Source organism: Vitis riparia, chromosome 18, assembly GCF_004353265.1.
Source record: "Vitis riparia cultivar Riparia Gloire de Montpellier isolate 1030 chromosome 18, EGFV_Vit.rip_1.0, whole genome shotgun sequence".
Taxonomy (NCBI): domain Eukaryota; kingdom Viridiplantae; phylum Streptophyta; class Magnoliopsida; order Vitales; family Vitaceae; genus Vitis; species Vitis riparia.
In genome coordinates, this window is record NC_048448.1 from 22,729,401 (window position 1) to 22,750,584 (window position 21,184).

Genomic DNA, 21,184 nt, shown 5'->3' on the forward strand with positions numbered 1-21,184 from the left:
ATAAATAAAATAATAATAATATCGGAAATAATAAAGATTAAGTAAGTGAATGTAAAAAAATGGGATCTTGGAATTAGAAATTAAATTAAGAAATAGGAATTTTGGGAGAATTTAACTTTAATATTAAAACATGAAGGAATAAATAAAAAAAATGGTGAATGGTGGTTGGTAGCTTGCCATGCAACGTGTTACCTAGGTGCTAAGTGGTAAGTGTACTTGGAAAAGTGAGCTACAAAGGTACTAGCTGCCAAACCTAAAAGCATATGAGAGAATTGAACTTGTGGGGCCTATTTGCATTGTGATATTTTCATTCTCATCACATAAATTAATGTTATTTGTATTTGGTGGGTCTACGGGACACCATTCTTTAGCTGGCAGATTAAGAGTGACCTCCATCCAATGCCATTTGAGCCTCATAGTCTCTATATCCAGGAGGATTACTAGCACCTAGGTAAGGATGAAATGACACAGCCACGAACCAGGAATGCAAAGATAGCAATACATAGGAATGAAGCTCCAATATTTTCTTGTGAACCAACCACCGCCAAACAACACAATCACCTCCATCCTCATTTTTCATCACCTTCTTTCCTGTACTCTTCCCCATCTATCTCTTCACTGTCCCACTTCATCACAAAATCCATCAAGTCTCCAGCTTTCTTTGGGTCCGCAAGGATTGAGAGTGGTAAAGGAAAACAGGGGCCTTTTTAAGGATTCTCTCGTGGACGGCAACTTCAGACGAGTGCTCCTTGATGGTGAGCTGCAAACAGCAGGTGGGACGAATGGAAGGTGGCTGGAAGAAATGGGTTAATGGGTTTTAAAGAAAGTGATTTAAATGGAGAAATGGGTTTAGTGGAGTGGTTAGATGGAGGGTGAGCGAAATCAAAGGGACCCTTTTTAAAAGGGTGAAACCATATGCAAACACAGGGAATATATGGAATGAGGATCGAACATGGGTCTTTAGTGGAGAGAGACCAATGGTGAAAAAAATTTAAAATTTATGATTTATCTAATATTGATAAAGCAACTGATAATTTTGAAAATAATAAAAATATATATAAGATAACATAAATAAATAAATAAACAGGGCGGGGTAGAGTTGGTATGGGAAATTCACATGCCTAACCCGCCCTGCACCATCCTATTTAATTTTTTAAATAAGACGAGGATGAAAATTATTTTGAATAAATGGGAAAGAGATGTGAATTATTTTAAATAAATGGAATGGGGACGACCCATCCCAAACCCACCCCGTTGCCATCTTATTCATTGCTGCCACACTAGTGACTTATCCTACTATTTGCTCTTTCTTAATGTTAATAATGTTGGTGATGAGGTATTCTTACTCTTTTGTTTAAATTTGAAAACATGTTTGTTGTGAAGTTAGGTATGACTCCACCAACTTTTGGCCCAACATTTCATATGGCATATTCTTTCTTTTAGCCTATAAATGAAAGCCTTAGGCACCGTAACCAGGTCTTTGAAACATTTGGCAGAGGTACCATTTATTTCTATCATTATTTGAACTCTAAAGTTTGAATGTACAAGGATACAAGGTAGCGTTATCTGTAAGTTCTCAAGGATTTTGCATTTGTTAAAGATTGTAACTATTGAAGTATATATTATGATCTCTAATCCAGGTAGTTAATGTGGATGACAGATTATTTGATTAAAAAAAATATGACCACCGTATGGGATGTATACTACAAACATAAACTTTTCCACTTTAAGAGATCACAGTACAGAAAATTAAAGTTGTTATTTCAGAAAGACATTACTCTTAAGGGAATTACAAACCTTCACAAGATTAGGATAGAGTTTAGATTTGAAGCAAAATATCAAATCAGTTGACATTTATCTTATTAACTAGCTCAATCGAATCCTGGAAATCTTCAAGCCTGATAGGGGATTGAACTGCACAAGAAGGCATGTAAGTAGGGGATGGCAGGATACTTGTCTCTAGGGTTTCACCATTCTTCACCATGAAAGCAGTGTCCATTTCCCATGTGAGATGCCTATCAAAATGACAATGCCATAGCCATACACCTATAAAGAACAACTGAGAATGGTTAACAAAAAGATTTCTGCAACCCTAAAAGTGATCTCTTAAGAAAACATACGTACCAGGATTATTTGCTAAAAATCTGAGGGCAACCCATCCATTCTTTGGAACTGTAATGGTGTCACATTCAGGTGGATCAACCAAATTGTACCATTTTGGATCAGTCTCATTGTTGAAATTTCCACGACCCATCCCAACCACATAAAAGGTGTATCCATGCAAATGCAATGGATGATCTTCACCTTGGCCTTGCAGGTTAGTCCCCTGGACTATTATCTCCACTGATTCATTATAATTCAACACCTTTACTTTTGTTGCCAGTACGGACATAGGAGGAGGGTAAGTATCCCCAGTGAAGTTATAGTAAGAAGGTGGGTAGTCTGGAAAATCTGTAGTGTAAACCCCGCTGGTGTGCCTGCAATAAAGTTTTCATAATGTCATTTCCAAGCATGCATAGTGTCACAAGATGCTTTAAATAACCTTTCCCATAGGGGTTATATAGAGGGCGGGAAGCTTCTGGAGACTCCTGGAACCATCTACACTACGTCATTGGTGGGAAGAGTGTGAAAGGTTCTAGAGATGCCTAAGGATGTCTACACATTTCTACACTATGGTGGAAGGCATGAGAAGAGTCCAAGGCTTTCTAGAGAATTCTAGGGATCTCTTGTATATTCTTGTACCTAGACTTGTACATAGAATTGTGTAGGATGTTCTAGATTATTCTTGAGTTGTACGGAACCCTCCAAGGTTCCAGAAACTTCCTAAGGTGCCTATAAATAGCTTAAGGCCTCATTTGGCCAAGGCACCACCCAAATCACTTCCTAACCAAGCAAATGAGTTCCTAAATCACTTGTAAAGCTTCCTTTGAGCAATAAAAGCTTCCATTCATTAAGAGTTGCCTACTACGCCTTCTAAAGCTTCCAAGTCGTGAGCATCATAGCCTAGCAAGCTAAGTATCGAGAGTAAGGCTGACTTAGTAAGATCAAGCGTCTTGACTTGTTTAAGTGTTGCACGAGCTTAGGAAAAGCCTAAGTCCATGACAGTTGGTATCAAAGCGCAGCTACGAAGCGGATATAGTAAAGGAAGCATGTCGAACTCCAATATGGAGATGACTAGTAAGCAAACCCGTGGGAAGAAGATCGAGCCTACTGCATGGGGCAAAGGCAGGAATGATAAATCTCGTGATTTCATAGCCAACATGGAGGCAAGGCTAGCCAAGGTGGAGCTAGCCATGACAGACACCCGGGAAGGGGTGGACTTGATCGAGTAAGGCAAGAAGAAGGGTTTAAAGGATCTAAGGGAGGAGATCCAAGACTTTCATGAGGGGGTGCTAGGCTCACAAGTTCAGCCAGTGTCACACGAGGAGTTTGTGTCCTTCCAAGAAAATATCTTGAGCATGCTTGCTAGCATGGAGTCAAGGATGGAGGCCTTAGCCACTCGAATGAAGTCCCGAGACCAGGAGGTTAGGCAAGAGTTGGCCATTTACAAGGTTGTTGTGTCGGCACGGGTCATGACCACACAAGGAGGCATCTAAGGTGGAGGTGCCGAAGCCACAAGGGTTTAGTGGCAAGCAGGATGCCAAGGAGTTGGACAACTTCTTATGGAATATGGAGTGATACTTCGAGGCTATCACACTAACTGATGAGGCAGCTAAGGTAAGGACTGCAACCCTCTACCTTACTGACACAGCTACTCTATGGTGGCGTCAGAGGTTCACTGATATAGAGAAAGACATTTGCACTATAGAGACGTGGGAGGACTTCAAAAGGGAGATCAAAAGGCAGTTCTACCCCAAGAACGTTGCTTACCTAGCTAGGAAAAACATGAGGCGTCTCAAGCACATATGGGTTCAATGCAACTGCTAGGTGCCCTCCAAGTCAACCCAAAGCCTAGTATGCCTAAGATCTCTTTACTATCAAGGGTGCAAGTAAAAGAGGTAAAAGGGGAGCGAGTTGAGTTAGCCCGCACACACATGAACAAGGTCACCAAGAGAAAGGTGAACTCAATGGGCAAGAGGAAGCAACACTCCAAGCATTGAAAGTGTAGGTATTTGCATTCATCTGAGGCCTCACGGGAGAAGGAGGTGAAGAATATCCTTGCTAAACGGGTCACCAAGAGACAAGGGGTCCTTCCTATGATAGAGTATCTAATCTGATGGAAAGGACTACCTAAGAGGCAAGCAAACTGGGAACATGTGGATTCCTTGAGAAGGTTTTGGAAACACATCGAGAGGTTTCAAGAAAAGGCAACGACGGGGATGTTGACAACATAGGTGGGGGAGAGTGTCACAAGATGCTTCAAATAACTCTCCCCATAGGGGTTGTATAAAGGGTAGGAAGCTTTTGGAGCCATCTTCACTAAGCCATCGGTGGGAAGAGTGTGGAAGGTTTTAGAGATGCCTAGAGATGTCCACACATCTCTACACTATGGTGGAAGGCATGAGAAGAGTCTAAGACTTTCTAGAGAATTCTAGGGATCTCTTGTATATTATTGTACCTAGGCTTATACATAGAATTGTGTAGGATGTTCTAGATTATTCTTGAGTTGTAAGGAGCCCTCCAAGGTTCCAGAAACTTCCTAAGGTGCCTATAAATAGGTTAAGGCCTCATTTGGCCAAGGCACCACCCAAAAACAACCCAAATCACTTTCTAACCAAGCAAGTGAGTTCCCAAAGTACTTGTAAAGTTTTATTTGAGCAATAAAAGCTTTCATTCTTTAAGAGTTGCCTACTATGCCTTCTAAAACTTCCAAGTCGTGAGTATCTTAGCCTAGCAAGCTAAGCATCGGGAGTAAGGCTAACTTAGCAAAATCAAGGGTCTTGACTTGTCTAAGTGCCGCACGAGCTTAGGAAAAGTCTCTAAGTCCTTGACAATATGCTAATATCAGAGATGATTGTGATGGAGATTCTTTTAGCTTGATATTTCCTTGTAGACATCGATTTCCTTATTAAATAAGAAAATTTGGGAACACGCCTACAAGCTGCTTTTTGGGGCACACTAGAAGTCATTAATCATGGGGGCCGCAATATTTAAGGGAAGGATCACTCAACTCTAGTATTCAAACACAACAAGATTAATTATTTTAAAATAATAAAAAAAACAAAATAAAGATAGAGAAAATTAAAGAATAAACAAAATGATACCAGTACCTGTAATAGGCAAGCAGAATACTAGAAGTTGGGTCCATAAAAGTGATGTTGTTCAAGCTGGCATCAAGATGGCTAACCTCCGTCCCCTCAAATGTATAATTAACCTTATTTATGGAAGCTGTAACGAGCATCCTGGTAGTTATATTGAGTGGGACACTGACTAGGTGCTCTGGGGTTGCTAAGCTCCTCAAGAGGGGAAGAAAGCCTAATCCAGAGTCCAAGTCATGGAACAAGGGAAGATTAGCAGGAAAGGAAGGTACATCTGGGGGAGGATAGTTCCCCCTATACTGAAGAATAGCAATAGCCGTCATATTATTGAATTCGGCAATACTGGAGTCCAAGGTCACGAATTGTCTTGTAGCCATGTAGTAATGACTTAAACTCTGGTTTGTTGTGATCAAAACATCCATAGTTTGGCTTGGGGCTATCATGATATAACTGGTCACTCTTGGCTTAGTGTAGGTTCCGTCCATGCCAACGATAGTGAGGTTATGCTCAGATATGGCAAAGAAGAGTTCTAAATTAACCACTGCATTCACTATGCGAAGAAGATATGTCTTGCCATAGTCCACTAGCCAACGGTGTGTTGTTTCTGCATGCAACCCATGAATTATGGGAATATATATAAGACATGATTATCTTGATAGTAATTTTAAAAAATATTTCAAGTTTTTTCCACTCTTGAAAACGATTCTTTTGATAAAAACTTTTAAGTACAGAAGAAATTTATAAACTTCTTCTCAAATTATCATCAAACAAACTCTAAACATGGCTAGGTACCATATATAAAACATACCACCACCGCATGCGACAAGATCTCCTAGTTCGCCGTTGATGGTGAAAGCAAGATCATCGAGCATAGTTACAGTTTGATTTGACAGGAACTCCTCATATAACTCATTCAAGTTTCCCGCAAACCAAGATGCATAATAAAAATAAAACACAATCGACCCTTAGTGTGTTTTTCAACTTGTTTTAATAACGAGGAAAAGTGGGTTTTGTTTCGGGAAAATGAATCTCAAATTTTTTTAATCGGTAATATTTTTATCTATTTAAAAATAATTTAAAATATATGTATTTTGCAACGAGTTATTTAATTATTCTCTAAAATACTCTTTTACTTGTCATGTTATTAATATCAATTGATAATTAGACTCTTTTATATAAATATTTTTTCACCTTTTAGATTTATTATTATTATTATTATTATTTTATTATTTAGGATTTTTTTTTTCATTTCTTCTAATATTCACACTCTTCAAACTCCTCACTTTTGCTGTAAAATGTTGGCTCATGAAGAAAATAATAAATCCAACTTTTCCTAAGAGGTATTTGTTTATGTGGGGGTGGGGGTGCGGAAATCTCAAATAATAATAATAATAATAATAATAATAATAAATCAAAAAAGAATGAAAATATTTATGTGGAATAATCTAGTTAATTGATGTTAATTAATAACATGATAAATGAGATAGACATTTTAGAGAATAATTAAATAATTCGTAAAAAAATGTTTGTATTTTAAATAGATGAAGATAATTTTGATTTTAAAATTTTGGGTTCTTTTTTCAATATTTTTCATATTAGTGAGTCCAAACTCACTTTTCCCTTAATAATATATTTCCTTGTGTTTCATTTTGGTGTTGATTTCATTAATGTCCAAGTAGGGTTTAGCGTAAATTCATTGCATCATTGTTTATTTCAAATTTCATAGATTTATAAAATTTGAAACTCAGATGTGCGAAGTTTGAAACTAAAAATGGTTTAGAGTATTTACTCCAAGTCCAGAGGGGAGGGCATGTGAGTAAAATTAACCCTTTTAGTTTATTAATAAAGATTTTAAAACGTTTTACCTTTATCTTAAAAAAAAAAACATTTTTTTTTAATTTTAATCCATTTTTAGAATTCTTAAACCTGATTTTCATATAAAATAAAATCAAATTCACTTTTGAAAGTTTTAGGTCAAACTATCCCAATTTTGTGTAATTTGGATGAGAAAGAAATTTATCATAAATTAACAAAGTGATCATTAACAAAAAAAAAAAAAAAAAAAAAAAGGAATATAATTGAGATAAGTTCTATTTTCATCAATTTTCTCTCATTTTCAAGAGAAACTAGATCTAAATTCTTTTTCATGAATTTTTACTTAAAAATGAAATTAACAACATAAAAATCACTTAATTTTAACTAGAGATGAACTTAAAATAAATTCACAAAGTTTCAAAATCAAAATTCAACTATATGCGGTTACCATTTTTGTCTCATAAATTATTTAACATTCATTAAAATTAAATTTCATAAATCTATGTAAAAATGAAAATATCAACCCTGAAATCATAAATTTTTTACTAGAAATGATTCATTATAATTTTTAAAAATTCAAACCAGTTATAATAGAATAAAACTAATTAAATAAACTAGCTATCATGGATTCCACTAAAATTTTAATCAAAACTTTAAAATATAATTGCCACACATCCAAGTCGATATTTTTTTCAAATTAGGAGTCTGTTTACCCATGTGATTTAAAAACAGTTTTTTATTTTTAAAAATAAAAAACTATTTTTAAAAATTTCTAACAATATTTGACTTTTGTTCTCTGAAAATAATTTATAAAACCAAAATGAAATAAAGAACAATTTATAACAAAAATAAATCTAAGTTGTTTTCAGCCGTTTAAAAAAAAATATGGACTTATTTAGTTATGTTTTCTAAAACTTGTTTTTAAAAACTGTTAAAGTTAATGAATGAAAAATAATTTTAAAAATAAGCTTAAGAAAACAAGTTCAATGGCCCTAAAAAATAAGCTTAAAAATAAGTTGCTTCTTGATCCTTTTATTTCTGAGCTTGTTTTCTCTCTGAAGCTGAACATGATATTTAACTATTCATAATGAAACGTAGTGATCCTACCAGTGGGTCGTGGACATGGTATGGGGGCCGCGCTGACTTACTGTTTTAAAGTGAATTATTTGAAGTTCCCAAACTAACCCTGGTATGGGAAAGTTTCATCAATCAATTATAATTATTTATTTATATTTTCCAAAGATTATATCCATTAATCTTTTGTGCTTACTCCATCAACCCAAGCATGCAAGACCCCAACCAGATCTACAATCAAGCGGGTCCCCTACACAATTGGAAGTTGTCGGTGTTCCTCTCTCTTTGTGATTTTTCATTTTATAATATTTTATTAAAATTTCATAATTTTCTAGCTATACGACAGCTGGTTAGTCCAAAAAGGGGAAAAAAAAAAAAAAAAAAAGGAGCTAATCAAATCTAGCTACCTTTCAATGGGCGTCTCAGCAAATTTTGCGAGGTCCACATTTTTGAATGGCAAGCAACCGAAATTTCCGAGTAGAAACAAATAAAATAATCCAAAAAATAATTAAAACGCTAACTCGTTTAAAATCATTTTTCAAAATTATTCTCTAATTTTTTCTAAAATAAAAAAAAAAATTGAACTTAAGATATTTTTTACCTGTTTTTAATTTTTTTAAATATATTTAAAAAAAATTATATCTAATATTCTATTTTTAATTATTTTACATGTTTTTATAATTATTTTTTAAAACAATCTTAATAAAATAAGTGAAAACAATAGAAAATAATTAATAGATGTTATCTTAAAAACACCGTGTTTTTAGTTTATAAGATCGAAAAACAAAAAACAATTTTTAATTATCAAACATGTTTTTTATTTTGAAGAATAAAAAACTATTCTAAAAAATAATTCCTAAACAAGTCCTCTATATAATGACCTAAAACTCCCAAATTTAAACACATTAATGAAATAATAAATCAATATTGCAATAAATAAATTAACTAATGTTTTTCTAGAAAGGCACATGTAGACATGTTATCCTAATCACCTTTCTAAGTATAGGTGGCAACAGTTGAATTGGCCATATCTTAATACCCAACAAAAGAAGAAAATAAAATATATTTTAACTTTGAGTGAAGTTGGCAAAATTCTTGAGGTCACTTCAAAACATAAGTAAAAGATTTTGTTATCATAGACAGATATGGAAATGTTATGCACTCATAATTCTATGAAGGCCCATAAATGCTAACGTAAAAATATTTAAAAGATTATCAATTACATTATAATTGATAATGACTTATCAAACTAATTAATATATATATATATATATATACTTTTATTCCATTTTTATAACAATGGCTTCGTGGAGAAATTGGTTAAGGTATTGTAGTGCATTGAAAATAATAATAATAATAATTAATAATAATGGGTGGAGTTGATGTGAAGTTGTTGAAAAGAAAAAGGAGAATAAGATAATAATAAAGAAAACTAAAGAAGGGTTATGGAGTAGAGATGCCAATTCCCATGGTAACGCATATAGTGAATAAAAATTAAAATAATAATTTATTTTTAAGGTATTTTTATTTTGGACCGTAAATAAAAAAGAATAATATGAACTATTCTCGATAAGGAAAAACGTGATAAAAAAGGGTATAATATGAATAAAATATTTTTGAGGAATCTAGTTTAATTAAGCTAAAAGAGAAATAAATTATTACGATATAATTTGGTAGGAATATGAGTTTTATAAAAATCTAGAAATTCATTAATTTAAATTACTGTTTAGGAAGTTGAAAATAATATTAGTGATAATAATATTAACATAGGAAATTAATTAGGATTACTAATACTAAATACAATATTGAAGTTGGCAAGGTATACATTTGTGAAAGATTGTAAATATTGAAGTATATATTATGATCTCTAATCAAGGTAGTTAATGTGGATGACCAATTATTTGATTAAAAAAAATTATGACCACCCTATGGGATGTATACTCAAGCATAAACTTTTCCATTTTAAGAGATCACAGTACAGAAAAGTTGTTATTTCAGAAAGACTACTCTCAGGAAATTACAAACCCTTTAGATTTGAAGTAAAATACCAAATCAGTTAACATTTATCTTATCAACTAGCTCAACTGAATCCCGGAAATCTTCAATCCTAATAGGGGATTGAGCTGCACAAGAAGGCATGTAAGCAGGGGGTGGCAGGATACTGGTGTCCGGGGTTTCACCATTCTTCACTATGAAAGTAGTGTCCATTCCCCATGTGAGATGTCTATCAATATGACAATGCCATAGCCATACACCTGTAAAGAAAAACTGAGAATGGTAAACAAAAAGATTTCTGCAACCCTGAAAGTGATCTCTTAAGAAACATACGTACCAGGATTATTTGCTAAAAATCTGAGGGCAACCCATCCATTCTTTGGAACTGTAATGGTGTTACGTTCAGATGGATCGACCAAATTGTACGATTTTGGATCAGTCTCATTGTTGAAAACTCCAGTACCCATCCCAACCACATAAAAGGTGTATCCATGCAAATGCATTGGATGATCTGAGGCTTGGCCTTGCAGGTTAGTCCCCTGGAATACTATCTCCACTGATTCATTATAATTGAACACCTTCACTTTTGTTGCCACTACAGACAATGGATGAACATGAATATCCCCAGTGAAGTTATAGTAAGAAGGTGGGTAGTCTGGAAAATCTGTAGTGTAAACCCCGCTGGTGTGCCTGCAATAAAGTTTTCATAATGTCATTTTCCAAGCATGCATATACTAATATCAGACTATTGTGAAGAAGATTTTTTTGGCTTGATGTTTCCTTGTAGACATCGATGTCCTTGTTGAATAAGAAAATGTGTTGGGAATATGTTGATGGATATTTTATGTCATGAAGGGAGAAACTTTGGGGCACGCCTACAAGCTGCTTTTTGGGGCACACTAGAAGTCATTCATTGTGGGGGGCCCAATATTTAAGAAAGGATCACTCAACTCTAGTATTCAAACACAACATGATTAATTAGTTTGTAGAGAAAAGAATCAAAGAAACAAAATAAAGATAGAGAAAATATATAATAAACAAAGGGATACCAGTACCTGTAATAGGCAAGCAGAATACTTGAAGTTGGGTCCATAAAAGTGATGTTGTTCAAGCTGGCACCAAGATGGCTGACCTCTGTCCCCTCAAGTGTATAATTAACCAAATTTATGGAAGCTGTAATGAACATCCTGGTAGTTATATTGAGTGGGACATTGACTGGGTGCTCTGGGGTTGCTAAGCTCCTCAAGAGGGGAAGAAAGCCCAATCCAGACTCCCAGTCATGGAACAAGGGAAGGTTAGTGGGAAAGGAAGGTTCGTCTGGGGGATTATAGTCCCCTCTATACTGAAGAATAGCGGTAGCCGTCATATTATTGAAGGTAGCATTGGCGGTAAAGGTTGTGAATCGTCTTGCACCCATGTAGTAATGACTTAAACTCTGGTTTGTTGTGATCAAAACATCCATAGTTTGGCCTGGGGCTATCATGATATAACTGGTCACTTTTGGCTTAGTGTAGGTTCCGTCCGTGCCAACGATAGTGAGGTTATGCTCAGATATGGCAAAGAAGAGTTCTACATTAACCACTGCATTCACTATGCGAAGAAGATAGGTCCCGCCATAGTCCACCAGGAAACGGTGTGTTGTCTCTGCATGCAACACATGAATTATGGTTATCTCTGTAAGTCATAATTAAGAGTTTTTTGGTAGTGATTCTAGGAAAATAACCTTTTTTAATAAGAATTTTCTAACATTTAAAAAGTTGGCTGCTAAAATCACAACCAAACAAACTCTAAATATATGATTTAGTATTTCCTCTGGCCTCTAGCCTTTGGCTGGGTGCATATATGTATACATACCACCACCGCATGGGACAAGATCTCCTGGTTCGCCGTTGATGGTGAAAGCATTATCATCCAGTAGTGATTCAAAAGTTTGATTTGAAAAGAACTCCTCATATTCCTTGTTCAAGTCTCCTGAAAACCAAGATCCTGCAAGTACAATAAAAATAAAATGCAATAAACCCTTAGTTTGTTTTTCAACTTGTTTTAATATCTTTTCCTAGTGTTTCATTTTGGTGTTGATTTCAATCACATCCGAGTAGGATTTAGCAACTTCATTGGTTAATATATTTCTATAAGTATATTTCAAAATTTTATATGGGGAAACAGACCCTGTAAACGATATTTTATTATTGAAACGTGATAAGTAATTTATCAAATATTTATATATGGAAGTTTGACTATATGTACCTAATACCAGGAGTTGTTCACCATCAGGCTTGGGAAATGGGTAGGTGGTTCCTTCAGTTGGCAAGATAACAATGGCACCATGAACACTGGCCCTTGTCCAGTCACTATGGGCATGCCACCAAAGAGTTCCTTCCTGATCTTCACCAAATATCACCTTGTATGTGAAGTTTGTTCCTGGCTGAATCTTGCACTGAGTTATGTGGTCTGGACCATCTGACCATGGATTCCTTGTTTGCTTCACTCCATGCCTGCATCACAACATTCTCATAATTAATCTTCCACTCACAGAGTGTATAAGAAGGAGAAGTATCGATCCGTACCAATGGATAGTGAGACCAAAATCGTCTTGATTGTGAACGTTGATATACACCAGGTCGCCTCTGTGAATACGAATCACCGGCCCTGGAAAGCTATCATTTACAGTCATCATGCTCTTTGTCTTGCACAGCTTCGTGAAATTTGTCTCTTTCAGCTTGCAAAACACCAAAACACCCAATAAATTAAAAAATATATAAAAAAAAAAAATAAAGGAACCTTATATTCTGCATGCATGGGTACGTGGGTTAACTGAAGAAGGTGCTAAAATAGTACTCACAACAAAATCATAGTAATGGGTGCGCCCTTCAGCCATGGAAGCTAACATTCCAGTCAAAAGCGCAGGTACTAGCACCTCTAATAAAAACCTCATCTTCTTCATCTTCCGTTAAATCCAAACATAAAACTCTTTCCTTCTTGATCCTATTACTTCTGAGCTTGTTTTCCCTCTGAAGCTAAACATAGTATTTATAAGTACTGATCGTACTAGTGGGTCATGGACATGGTATGGGGGCCGCGCAGACTTACTGTTTCTAGCTATAAGACATCCGGTTAGTCAAATCAGAAAGAGCTAATCAAATCCAGCTACTTTTCAATGAGTGTCTCAACAAATTTTCAATTTGTTGACTGGCAGGCAATCGAATTGCTTTCCAGAGATTTTCCTTCCATGATGAGACTTGGATTGAATGAGAAAGGGGTATAATTAGCATTTATTTTTATTTTTAAAAATAAAAAAAATGTTAATAATAGTATAAAAAAGACTTTATTTTTCTTTTTTTCTTGTGATTTGTCAATAAATTTGTGATGATTTATATACTATTCTGATACTTATTAAATGAGGTATTGATGTTAATTTCTTATTTTATAATTTTTATTAAAATTGCATAATTTTTTATACCGCATCTGGCTAGTGAAATCAGAAAGAGCCAATCTAATCCAGCTACTTTTCAATGCGCGTCTCACCCAATTTTGCTAGGTCCACTTTGTTGAATGGCAAGCAACCCAATTTCTTTCCGAGTAGAAACAAATAAAATAATCGAAAATAAATTAAGGAGTGTTTTTAATCTTAAAAAAAAACAATTTTTTTTTTAAATAAAAATGAAATGTTTAACAAAATTTATAAAAACACTTTAAAAATCTGAAAACTTTTAATTATAATATTGAAAAATTATTTATAATATTTTTTGAAATAATAAATTAATAAATTAATTTATTTTAGAGAAGCTCAGAAATTTAAACACGTTAATGAAATAATAAATTAATATTACAATAAATAAATTAAAAGGAAACAAGAAACGCTGACATTTTTTTAGAGAAGCACGTTAGACACAGTGTCCTAATCACCTGTCCAAGTGTTGGTGACAACTGTTGAATTGTCCATATCTTAATACCCAACAAAAGAAGAGAATAAAAAAATCCAACTTTGAGTGAAGTTGGCAAAATTCTTGAGGTCACTTCAAAAGGTCAGTAAGATTTTGTTATATTATAGACATGCAGATATGGGGATGTCAGATACCCATAATTGCATAACCAATAATTCTACCAAGACCCATAAATGCTAACGCAAGAATATTTAAAGTTTATCAATTATATATATATATAGATAATACTTTTTTTTATTTTTATAATAATGGAAGTTTTTTAACTTTTTTTTTTAAATATCAAATTTCCAACCACCTCCTACAAAGTTTAAAACTTTTTTAACCAGCAATAAACTAAATGACTAAATATTAAATTGGAAAAGAAGATAAAAATGGTAACTTTATATCATGAGTAAGTATAGGTGTCTTATGGACTTGAACCTATACTTAGTGTCGACAGTTTCTATTTGAGGATCCATAGTGAACTATGTCTTGAACTAGGCCTTAAAGTCAAACTTTAACATGTCATACACATAGTACTAATACAAGCTGACTTGGTTTTAAGTGGGTTAATGCAATTAATGATAATGTACTTGTATCTTGATTCTAATGAGAGTTGCTACAAAACAAACCTATTCCCATAGTCGCTCATGACAACTCTTATTTAGGTGACTCCTCTAAGGGTATATGTGACCTGCACCTCATGACATCCTATCTCGAGCTCATTCAAGAAATACACTTCCTAACACCACATTGGTAGCATTATCAACATAGGAACGGGGAAAGAACTTTCTCCTTAAAAGTAGTGCTATTTAGGAGTCATGCATGCAATAAGGATTGTTTCTACCCATTAAACCTTCTTCATGAGATCTTCAATCACAAAGGTTGGATTACCTCTAGAGGTGTTTCCTTTGGGGGCTTAGCCCATCCACATTAGGGATATGGATCTAGCTTACTAGTTAGTGTTGAGGCAACTATTCATAATTAAATGAAATGGATATGATTTTCCTCATTTTCGTACATTATGCTAATTTATCAATATATAAGGATGTTTTCCACTTTTCCTGCATCATTATGCTAGGAACTCCAAATTACTCCATTCCCTGACCCAATATCTCTTAGAGTGCATGCAACTATTCTTAGGTTTCTCTAAATCTATCGTAGTAGAATAAAATGATAATAAAAATCATTATTAATCATAGATCTAGAGATATAATACTCATACCTGTAATTTGGATATTACTAAATCAAAATCCACCTGATGAAGATGTTGAATAATGTTGTAGTCATTGTAGAACTAATCTACCTAGTGCTCTTTCACCCGATCTCTTCTTTCATGGTCATGGCATGAGAGAGGGTGGACTTCTCTCTCTCTAAGAGGGTGACTAAGGTTCCTTTCTTTAGAATCTAAAAAATATGAGCAAAAAAAACTTTAAAGCTCTAACTCTTAAGGATGTTTATATATGCTTTCATGTGAGCTTTAGTAACTTGAGCCCAAATTGGGCTTAGGTCACCTAATCTAACTCACTTAGGTCCTAATTAATTAATTAGCCCTAACGTAATCTAATTAATTAATTAGTCGATTCCATAAAATCAATTCATAAGATCTAATGCAACTTTATGTTTTTATCAAAACACCTTTTATGCACTTATGAATTAAACCTAAAATAGCCTTGAAGTGTGTCACCATGAAATAAGAGCTCAAGTGGGGACCATTAGGATGCATAGGAAAATATTAGCTCCCTCAAAATCTAATTTTGAAGTTCATTTGACATTCCACTAAAAAGAGCCAATTGCACTTCATTATCCTATGAAATTACAACGAAACAAAATTTAAGTTTGTGTCTTACTATTCATTGCATGCAGACTTCTCATGAGTTGGTGTCTATAATCTAAGAGGGTAGTGGTATCAACCTTGTTATGTCATGGTTGTTGAATTCTATGTTACTAAAAATTGGAAAACCATTCTTATACCTCTCCTCAACCAAAGAAGTTTGGGGATGCCATCCTATAAACTTATTCAAAGAAAGGAAACACTACTAGGATTTATGATTCACAACATGAAGTAGAAAGATCTCACTACAACAACCTACCACAATACCCTAAAAATCTTATGGCAAGGGTTGGATTTTCATCAACACTTTGAGATGGAATCTATAGCAAAGTGACCTAGTGGGTTAGATTAAGTGACCCAAGCTTAAGTTGGCTCAAAGTCACTTAAGCCTACGGGAGAGTCTATATAAACTCTATGTTTTAGGTTTAGACTCTTAACTTTTTAGACCATTAATCTTCCAAATACCTAGCCTCCTCCTCTTTCTCTCCTTTCAAGGTGTGTAGTCACTCTATATAAGTGTCATGGATCAAAAAAAGAGTGATCGGGTGGAAAATGCTAGGTTTTGAGATCCCCCTTGTCATCTTCATCGATTGAAATCGATTTATGAACATCTAGATCGCATGTATTGTTTTCTAAGCACTTAGATCTAATTTTAATTATTTTAGTTGTATTTAGATCTAATGGCACTAGGATCTACAAAGCATGCACCATATGATCTTGGTGTTTCCAACAAAATCTTACTATGTTCTTCATGAAATTTTAGTAGGTTGTTGGAGGCAATCTAAACTATGTTTCTAAGAGTTTGGAATATTTTTTCCTCTCTTTTATTGTTTATATTTGGGTGAGACTCAAACCTTTGAGTTTGATGATATTTGTTGAAATCCAACTTTGGGTGAATTGTTGATGATTGATAGTCTCTAGTTTTTATTACTAAATAAGAACTCATTGTACCTCATCAACTTTTATTAATGAAGATCCGAATAAATTGGTGGTTTTTCCTTTCACATTTTACAATTTTTCACATAAATATGTGTGTCTTGATGGTCGGGGATTGTGTTATTTTATATTGCCCATTTTATTCACTTGATATTCTAGATTTGCATGCCTATTTGATTGCACAAAGAGGGAAATCTTTTTTACTTGGATATATTTCTGTATCAGAATTGTCCAAAGATTACTTTTCTTCCCCAACATATATAGTATATATTACAAGAAAAGACATTCTTCTCAAGAAGACATTTAATCCTAAGGAAGGGAACTAATATTATTACATTTAATATAATGTAAAAGAATAACATAATTCCCCACTCCCAATCTTCATCCTCTCTAAGAGTCCCATGGAGATAAGTCCTCTTGAAACATATGACAGTAGATCTTATGAAAGGTCAGGCAACACTTCAATATTAGTTTATATTAAGAGTGGCCAAACTAATTAACCTGATGGCTGAACTAGTCAATATATTGCCCAACTTGACCAGACTAGGGTTTGTTTTGGAAATAAAAATACCCAATTAGATAACAGGGCTTGTATTAATTATTTCAATAGACTCCTCAAAATCTTCAAGCCTAATAGGGGATGGAACTGTACATGGAGGCATGTAAGCAGGGGGTGGCAGGAGACTGGTTTCTGGGGTTTTGCCATTCTTCACTATGAAAACAGTAGCCATGCCCCATGTGAAATGCTTATCAAAATGACAATGCCATAGCCATACACCTGTAAAGAACAACCAAAAGAATCTGAGAATTGTTGGTATGTTAAAACTGGCTATCCAAAATAAAAAGAACATTTTTGCAAAATTTGAAAATGATCTCTTAAGAACATACCGGGATTATTTGCTCTAAATCTGAGGGCCACCCATCCATTCTTTGGAACTACAATGGTATTACGTTCAGGTGGATCAACCAAGTTGTACCATTTCGGATCAGTCTCGTTGTTGAAATTTCCACGACCCATTCCTACCACATAAAAGGTATATCCATGAAGATGCAATGGATGATCTTCAGCTTCATCTAGCATGTTAGTCCCCTGGAATATAATCTCCACCGATTCATTATAATTCAACACCTTCACTTTTGTTGCTGGTTTTGTTATAGAAGAAGGCCAATCATCCCCAGTGAAGTTATAGGAAGAAGGTGGGTAGTCTGGAAAATCTGTTGTGTAAACCCCCTTAATATGCCTGAAATAAGTTTTTTAGCGCTAGTCAGCAAGCATTTATACAGAGCAAAATAAATTTCTTGTAAGCAAAATAAATTATATAAAAGAAAAGGAAGTCTCACTTTCTGTAAGAACCATGGGCAATGGCTATTTTCCCCATCATCCCAGAATGGTGAAACCCATTAAGCCCTCAATGGTTGAAAACATTAAAAGCCAACCATTGACTTGGCTTTAAAATCTTAAAATCTTCACTCTAAACCAATTACCCCTTTATATTAAGAAATTTTCCCTCCTAAAATTGGGAAGTTTTAAACTTTCAATAATATTCCAATTTCAAAGCTAGCCACCTGTTTCTTCTGGTCAGGCCATGTAGAACCAACGAAATGAAAACAAAACAAAGATAATGAAAAGGAATGAACAAAGGAATACCTGTAATAGGCAAGCAGAATATCAGAACTCGGGTCCATAAAACTTATGTTGTTCAAGCTCGCAGATATATGGCTGATCTCTGACCCTTCAAATGTAAAATTAACTACATTCATTTCTGTTGTTATGTACATCCTGGTAGTTATGTCGATTGGCACATTTACTGGGTGCTCTGGGCTTGCTAAGCTCCTCAACAGGGGAAGAAATCTCAATGCAGAGTCCAAGTCATGGAAAGAGGGAAGGGTGGTTGGAAAAGAAGGTATATCTGGGGGAGTATAGTTCCCCCTATACTGAAGAATTGCAGTTGCCGTCATATTATCGAAGTCGGTGACAGTCGGGTCAAAGGAAACAAATTGTCTGGCAGCCATGTAATACTGACTTGGACTCTGGTTCGCTGTGACCAAAGCATCGATTGTTTGTCCTGGGTCTATCATGATATAACTAGTGACTGTTGGTTTAGTGTAGGTTCCATCTGTGCCAACAATAGTAAGGTTATGCTGAGATATGGCAAAGAAGAGCTCTGAATTAACAGCTGCATTGACTATGCGAAGAAGATAGGTCTCGCCATAGTCCACTGACCAACGGTGTATTGTTTCTGCAACACATGAATTACAGTAATATCAGACATTTTGTGGTTTACTAATTTCTGTTCTACGTGTACAAGAATGTTATTGTTCACATATAGGAATTCTTCTTGCTAGGTATATGTTTACATACCACTACCGGAGCATGCGACAAGATCTCCTAGTTGACCATTGATGGTGTAAGCATCGGATTCGGGTGTAGTTATATTAGGAATGGAGAGGTCCTCCTCAAGCATCTCATTCAAGTCTCCCACATACCAAGATCCTGCAATACAACAAAACAGCTATAGTAAGATCCAACTTATACAGTACCAGCTATTCATATGTGAGCATGCCGATCTCCCTTATGTACCCATCCTATGGATCCTTCTTAGCTACATCATAATAAAACCATATGATTTCTATTTAGATATTGTCCGCTTTGGGTTGAGGAGCTTTCGTAGTTTGTAAAATATGTTTGCTTAGTTAAGAAGAGTTCATATTTATACAACATTAAAAAACTTTCTCCCATATCCGATACGAAAAATCACCAATAACCCTACATTTTCGCTTTAAGCATAAAGTAAATAATATTTACATAGTTAAAAGAAGGTCGTTCCAAATGGAATCAAACTCAATCCTAACCCTAGTGTGAGAGTTTGTTTGTCCTTATAAAGAGTGTCTATTTGTTGATTCCACAATCCCATTGGACACAACAAGAACGTTATACAAATGAATAATTGTGATATCCAACATCACATAAAAATAAATAAATAAATAAAAATTCTAGAGCTATGTATGTATGTGCTTCTTTTTATATCGTAGAAGCATCTTTTAGTCGTAAGGGTCTTTTCAACTAAGAGCGGACAATATTTATTCCATTGGAAACGAGTTATTACAGCATATCTGTAACTTTTACTAGAAATATTTGCTTACCGAGTATGATGAGTTCTTCACCATCAGGCTCGGGATATGGATAGGTGGTTCCTTCAGCTGGCAAAACAACAATGGCACCATGAACACTGGCCCGTGTCCAGTCGCTGTGGGCATGCCACCAAAGGGTTCCTTCCTGATCATTACCAAATATCACCTCGTATGTGAAGTTTGTTCCCGGCTCAATCTTGCATTGAGTTATGTGATCTGGGCCATCTGACCATGAATTCCTTGTTTGCTTCACTCCATGCCTATACAAACAATATTAGTTTGGATTTTCAGCATCAAGAAACCATTAATAGGTTTCTTCATCTTTAAACTGGACGTGAAAATGCTAGTTTTCTGCCCGTAGTGTATGACAAAAAAGAGAATCATCCTTAGTTCCTTACCAATGAATGGTGACACCAAAATTGTCTTCATTGTGAATATTGACATACACTGTGTCGCCTCTATGAATTCGAATCACGGGCCCTGGGAAGCTGTCATTTACAGTCATCATGCTCTTCGTGCTGCACAACCTTGTGAAATTGGTCTCTTTCAACTGCAAGACAACAAAAAAAGGGGAAAAAAAAAATCTATCAAACAAAAACAGGAGTTCTAAAAAAATCAAATAAATAAAGAAATCTAGCCTTGTATTCTGCAGGTGTAATAGGGTTACTGCAAGGAAATGTTACAGTAGAACTTACAACAAAATCATAGTAATGGGTGTCCCCTTCCACCATGAAAACAAGCATTCTACTCAAAAGCGCAAGCACTATCGCTTCTAAGAAAAAACTCTTCGACCCCAACATTTCTTCGCTCTTCATCCTCCTCTAAATTCGAATAAAAAACTCTTTGTCTCGTATTGATTTTAATTGTACTCGGTCTTTATAATAAAAAATTGATACTTTCTTGTTCCTGGGCGTGGTCAGTTGGACTCCGGTTGCGCTGGGCTGACTGCTTGTTGTTTTAAAGTTAGTTGGAGGGCTACGGCCACAGCCCACCTCGAATATATATATATATATATATAGAGAGAGAGAGAGAGAGAGAGAGAGAGAGAGAGAGAGAGAGAGAGGGAGAGAGAGAGAGAGAGAGCCTTGTTCCTGGGCGTGGTCAGTTGGACTCCGGTTGCGCTGGGCTGACTTCTTGTTGTTTTAAAGTTAGTTGGAGGGCTACGACCACAGCCCACCTCGAATATATATATATATAGAGAGAGAGAGAGATGCACCATCTTTCTCAAAAGTTGGGTACTTCCCGGATTAATAGTTAGTTATTTTATTTTTCTCTGG

General features: G+C 35.0%; 3 protein-coding genes across 4 annotated transcripts; all 3 read right to left on the minus strand.

Moving 5' to 3' along the window:
• Nucleotides 1-1,843: 1,843 nt before the first annotated feature.
• On the minus strand, nucleotides 1,844-6,070 carry LOC117905553 (laccase-21-like). Its single transcript, XM_034818450.1, has 4 exons — nucleotides 6,007-6,070; nucleotides 5,211-5,802; nucleotides 2,125-2,477; nucleotides 1,844-2,046 (listed from the first exon to the last, which is right to left on the minus strand). Exons 1-4 carry the CDS (start codon nucleotides 6,068-6,070, stop codon nucleotides 1,844-1,846), a joined length of 1,212 nt encoding a protein of 403 aa, XP_034674341.1.
• A 3,953-nt stretch (nucleotides 6,071-10,023) lies between these two features.
• On the minus strand, nucleotides 10,024-13,088 carry LOC117906945 (putative laccase-9). Its single transcript, XM_034820236.1, has 7 exons — nucleotides 12,925-13,088; nucleotides 12,650-12,801; nucleotides 12,330-12,577; nucleotides 11,937-12,068; nucleotides 11,138-11,726; nucleotides 10,420-10,772; nucleotides 10,024-10,342 (listed from the first exon to the last, which is right to left on the minus strand). Exons 1-7 carry the CDS (start codon nucleotides 13,024-13,026, stop codon nucleotides 10,140-10,142), a joined length of 1,779 nt encoding a protein of 592 aa, XP_034676127.1. The 5' UTR covers nucleotides 13,027-13,088; the 3' UTR covers nucleotides 10,024-10,139.
• A 3,859-nt stretch (nucleotides 13,089-16,947) lies between these two features.
• LOC117906942 (laccase-21-like) lies at nucleotides 16,948-20,844 on the minus strand. Of its 2 annotated transcripts, none has more exons than XM_034820234.1 (7): nucleotides 20,603-20,844; nucleotides 20,306-20,457; nucleotides 19,920-20,167; nucleotides 19,144-19,269; nucleotides 18,424-19,015; nucleotides 17,664-18,016; nucleotides 16,948-17,553 (listed from the first exon to the last, which is right to left on the minus strand). In XM_034820234.1, exons 1-7 carry the CDS (start codon nucleotides 20,720-20,722, stop codon nucleotides 17,351-17,353), a joined length of 1,794 nt encoding a protein of 597 aa, XP_034676125.1. In that variant the 5' UTR covers nucleotides 20,723-20,844; the 3' UTR covers nucleotides 16,948-17,350. The 2 variants fall into 2 exon arrangements, with proteins under 2 accessions (XP_034676125.1, XP_034676124.1); XM_034820233.1 differs by having other exon boundaries at nucleotides 19,138-19,269; nucleotides 20,603-20,843.
• Between the last annotated feature and the right edge of the window lie 340 nt (nucleotides 20,845-21,184).

Coding starts and splice junctions, on each gene's coding strand:
- LOC117906942 (XM_034820233.1), bottom strand. CDS start 20,722: ATGAAGAGCGAAGAAATGTTGGGGTCGAAGAGTTTTTTCTTAGAAGCG. Junction 19,016..19,137: donor TGTCGCATGCTCCGGTAGTG/GTATGTAAACAT, acceptor CATGTGTTGCAG/AAACAATACACCGTTGGTCA. Junction 17,554..17,663: donor ATTTAGAGCAAATAATCCCG/GTATGTTCTTAA, acceptor TGTTCTTTACAG/GTGTATGGCTATGGCATTGT.
- LOC117906945 (XM_034820236.1), bottom strand. CDS start 13,026: ATGAAGAAGATGAGGTTTTTATTAGAGGTGCTAGTACCTGCGCTTTTG. Junction 12,578..12,649: donor TTTGGTCTCACTATCCATTG/GTACGGATCGAT, acceptor GTTGTGATGCAG/GCATGGAGTGAAGCAAACAA. Junction 10,773..11,137: donor ATTCTGCTTGCCTATTACAG/GTACTGGTATCC, acceptor ACTTTATTGCAG/GCACACCAGCGGGGTTTACA.
- LOC117905553 (XM_034818450.1), bottom strand. CDS start 6,070: ATGCTCGATGATCTTGCTTTCACCATCAACGGCGAACTAGGAGATCTT. Junction 2,478..5,210: donor ATTCTGCTTGCCTATTACAG/GTACTGGTATCA, acceptor ACTTTATTGCAG/GCACACCAGCGGGGTTTACA. Junction 2,047..2,124: donor ATTTTTAGCAAATAATCCTG/GTACGTATGTTT, acceptor TGTTCTTTATAG/GTGTATGGCTATGGCATTGT.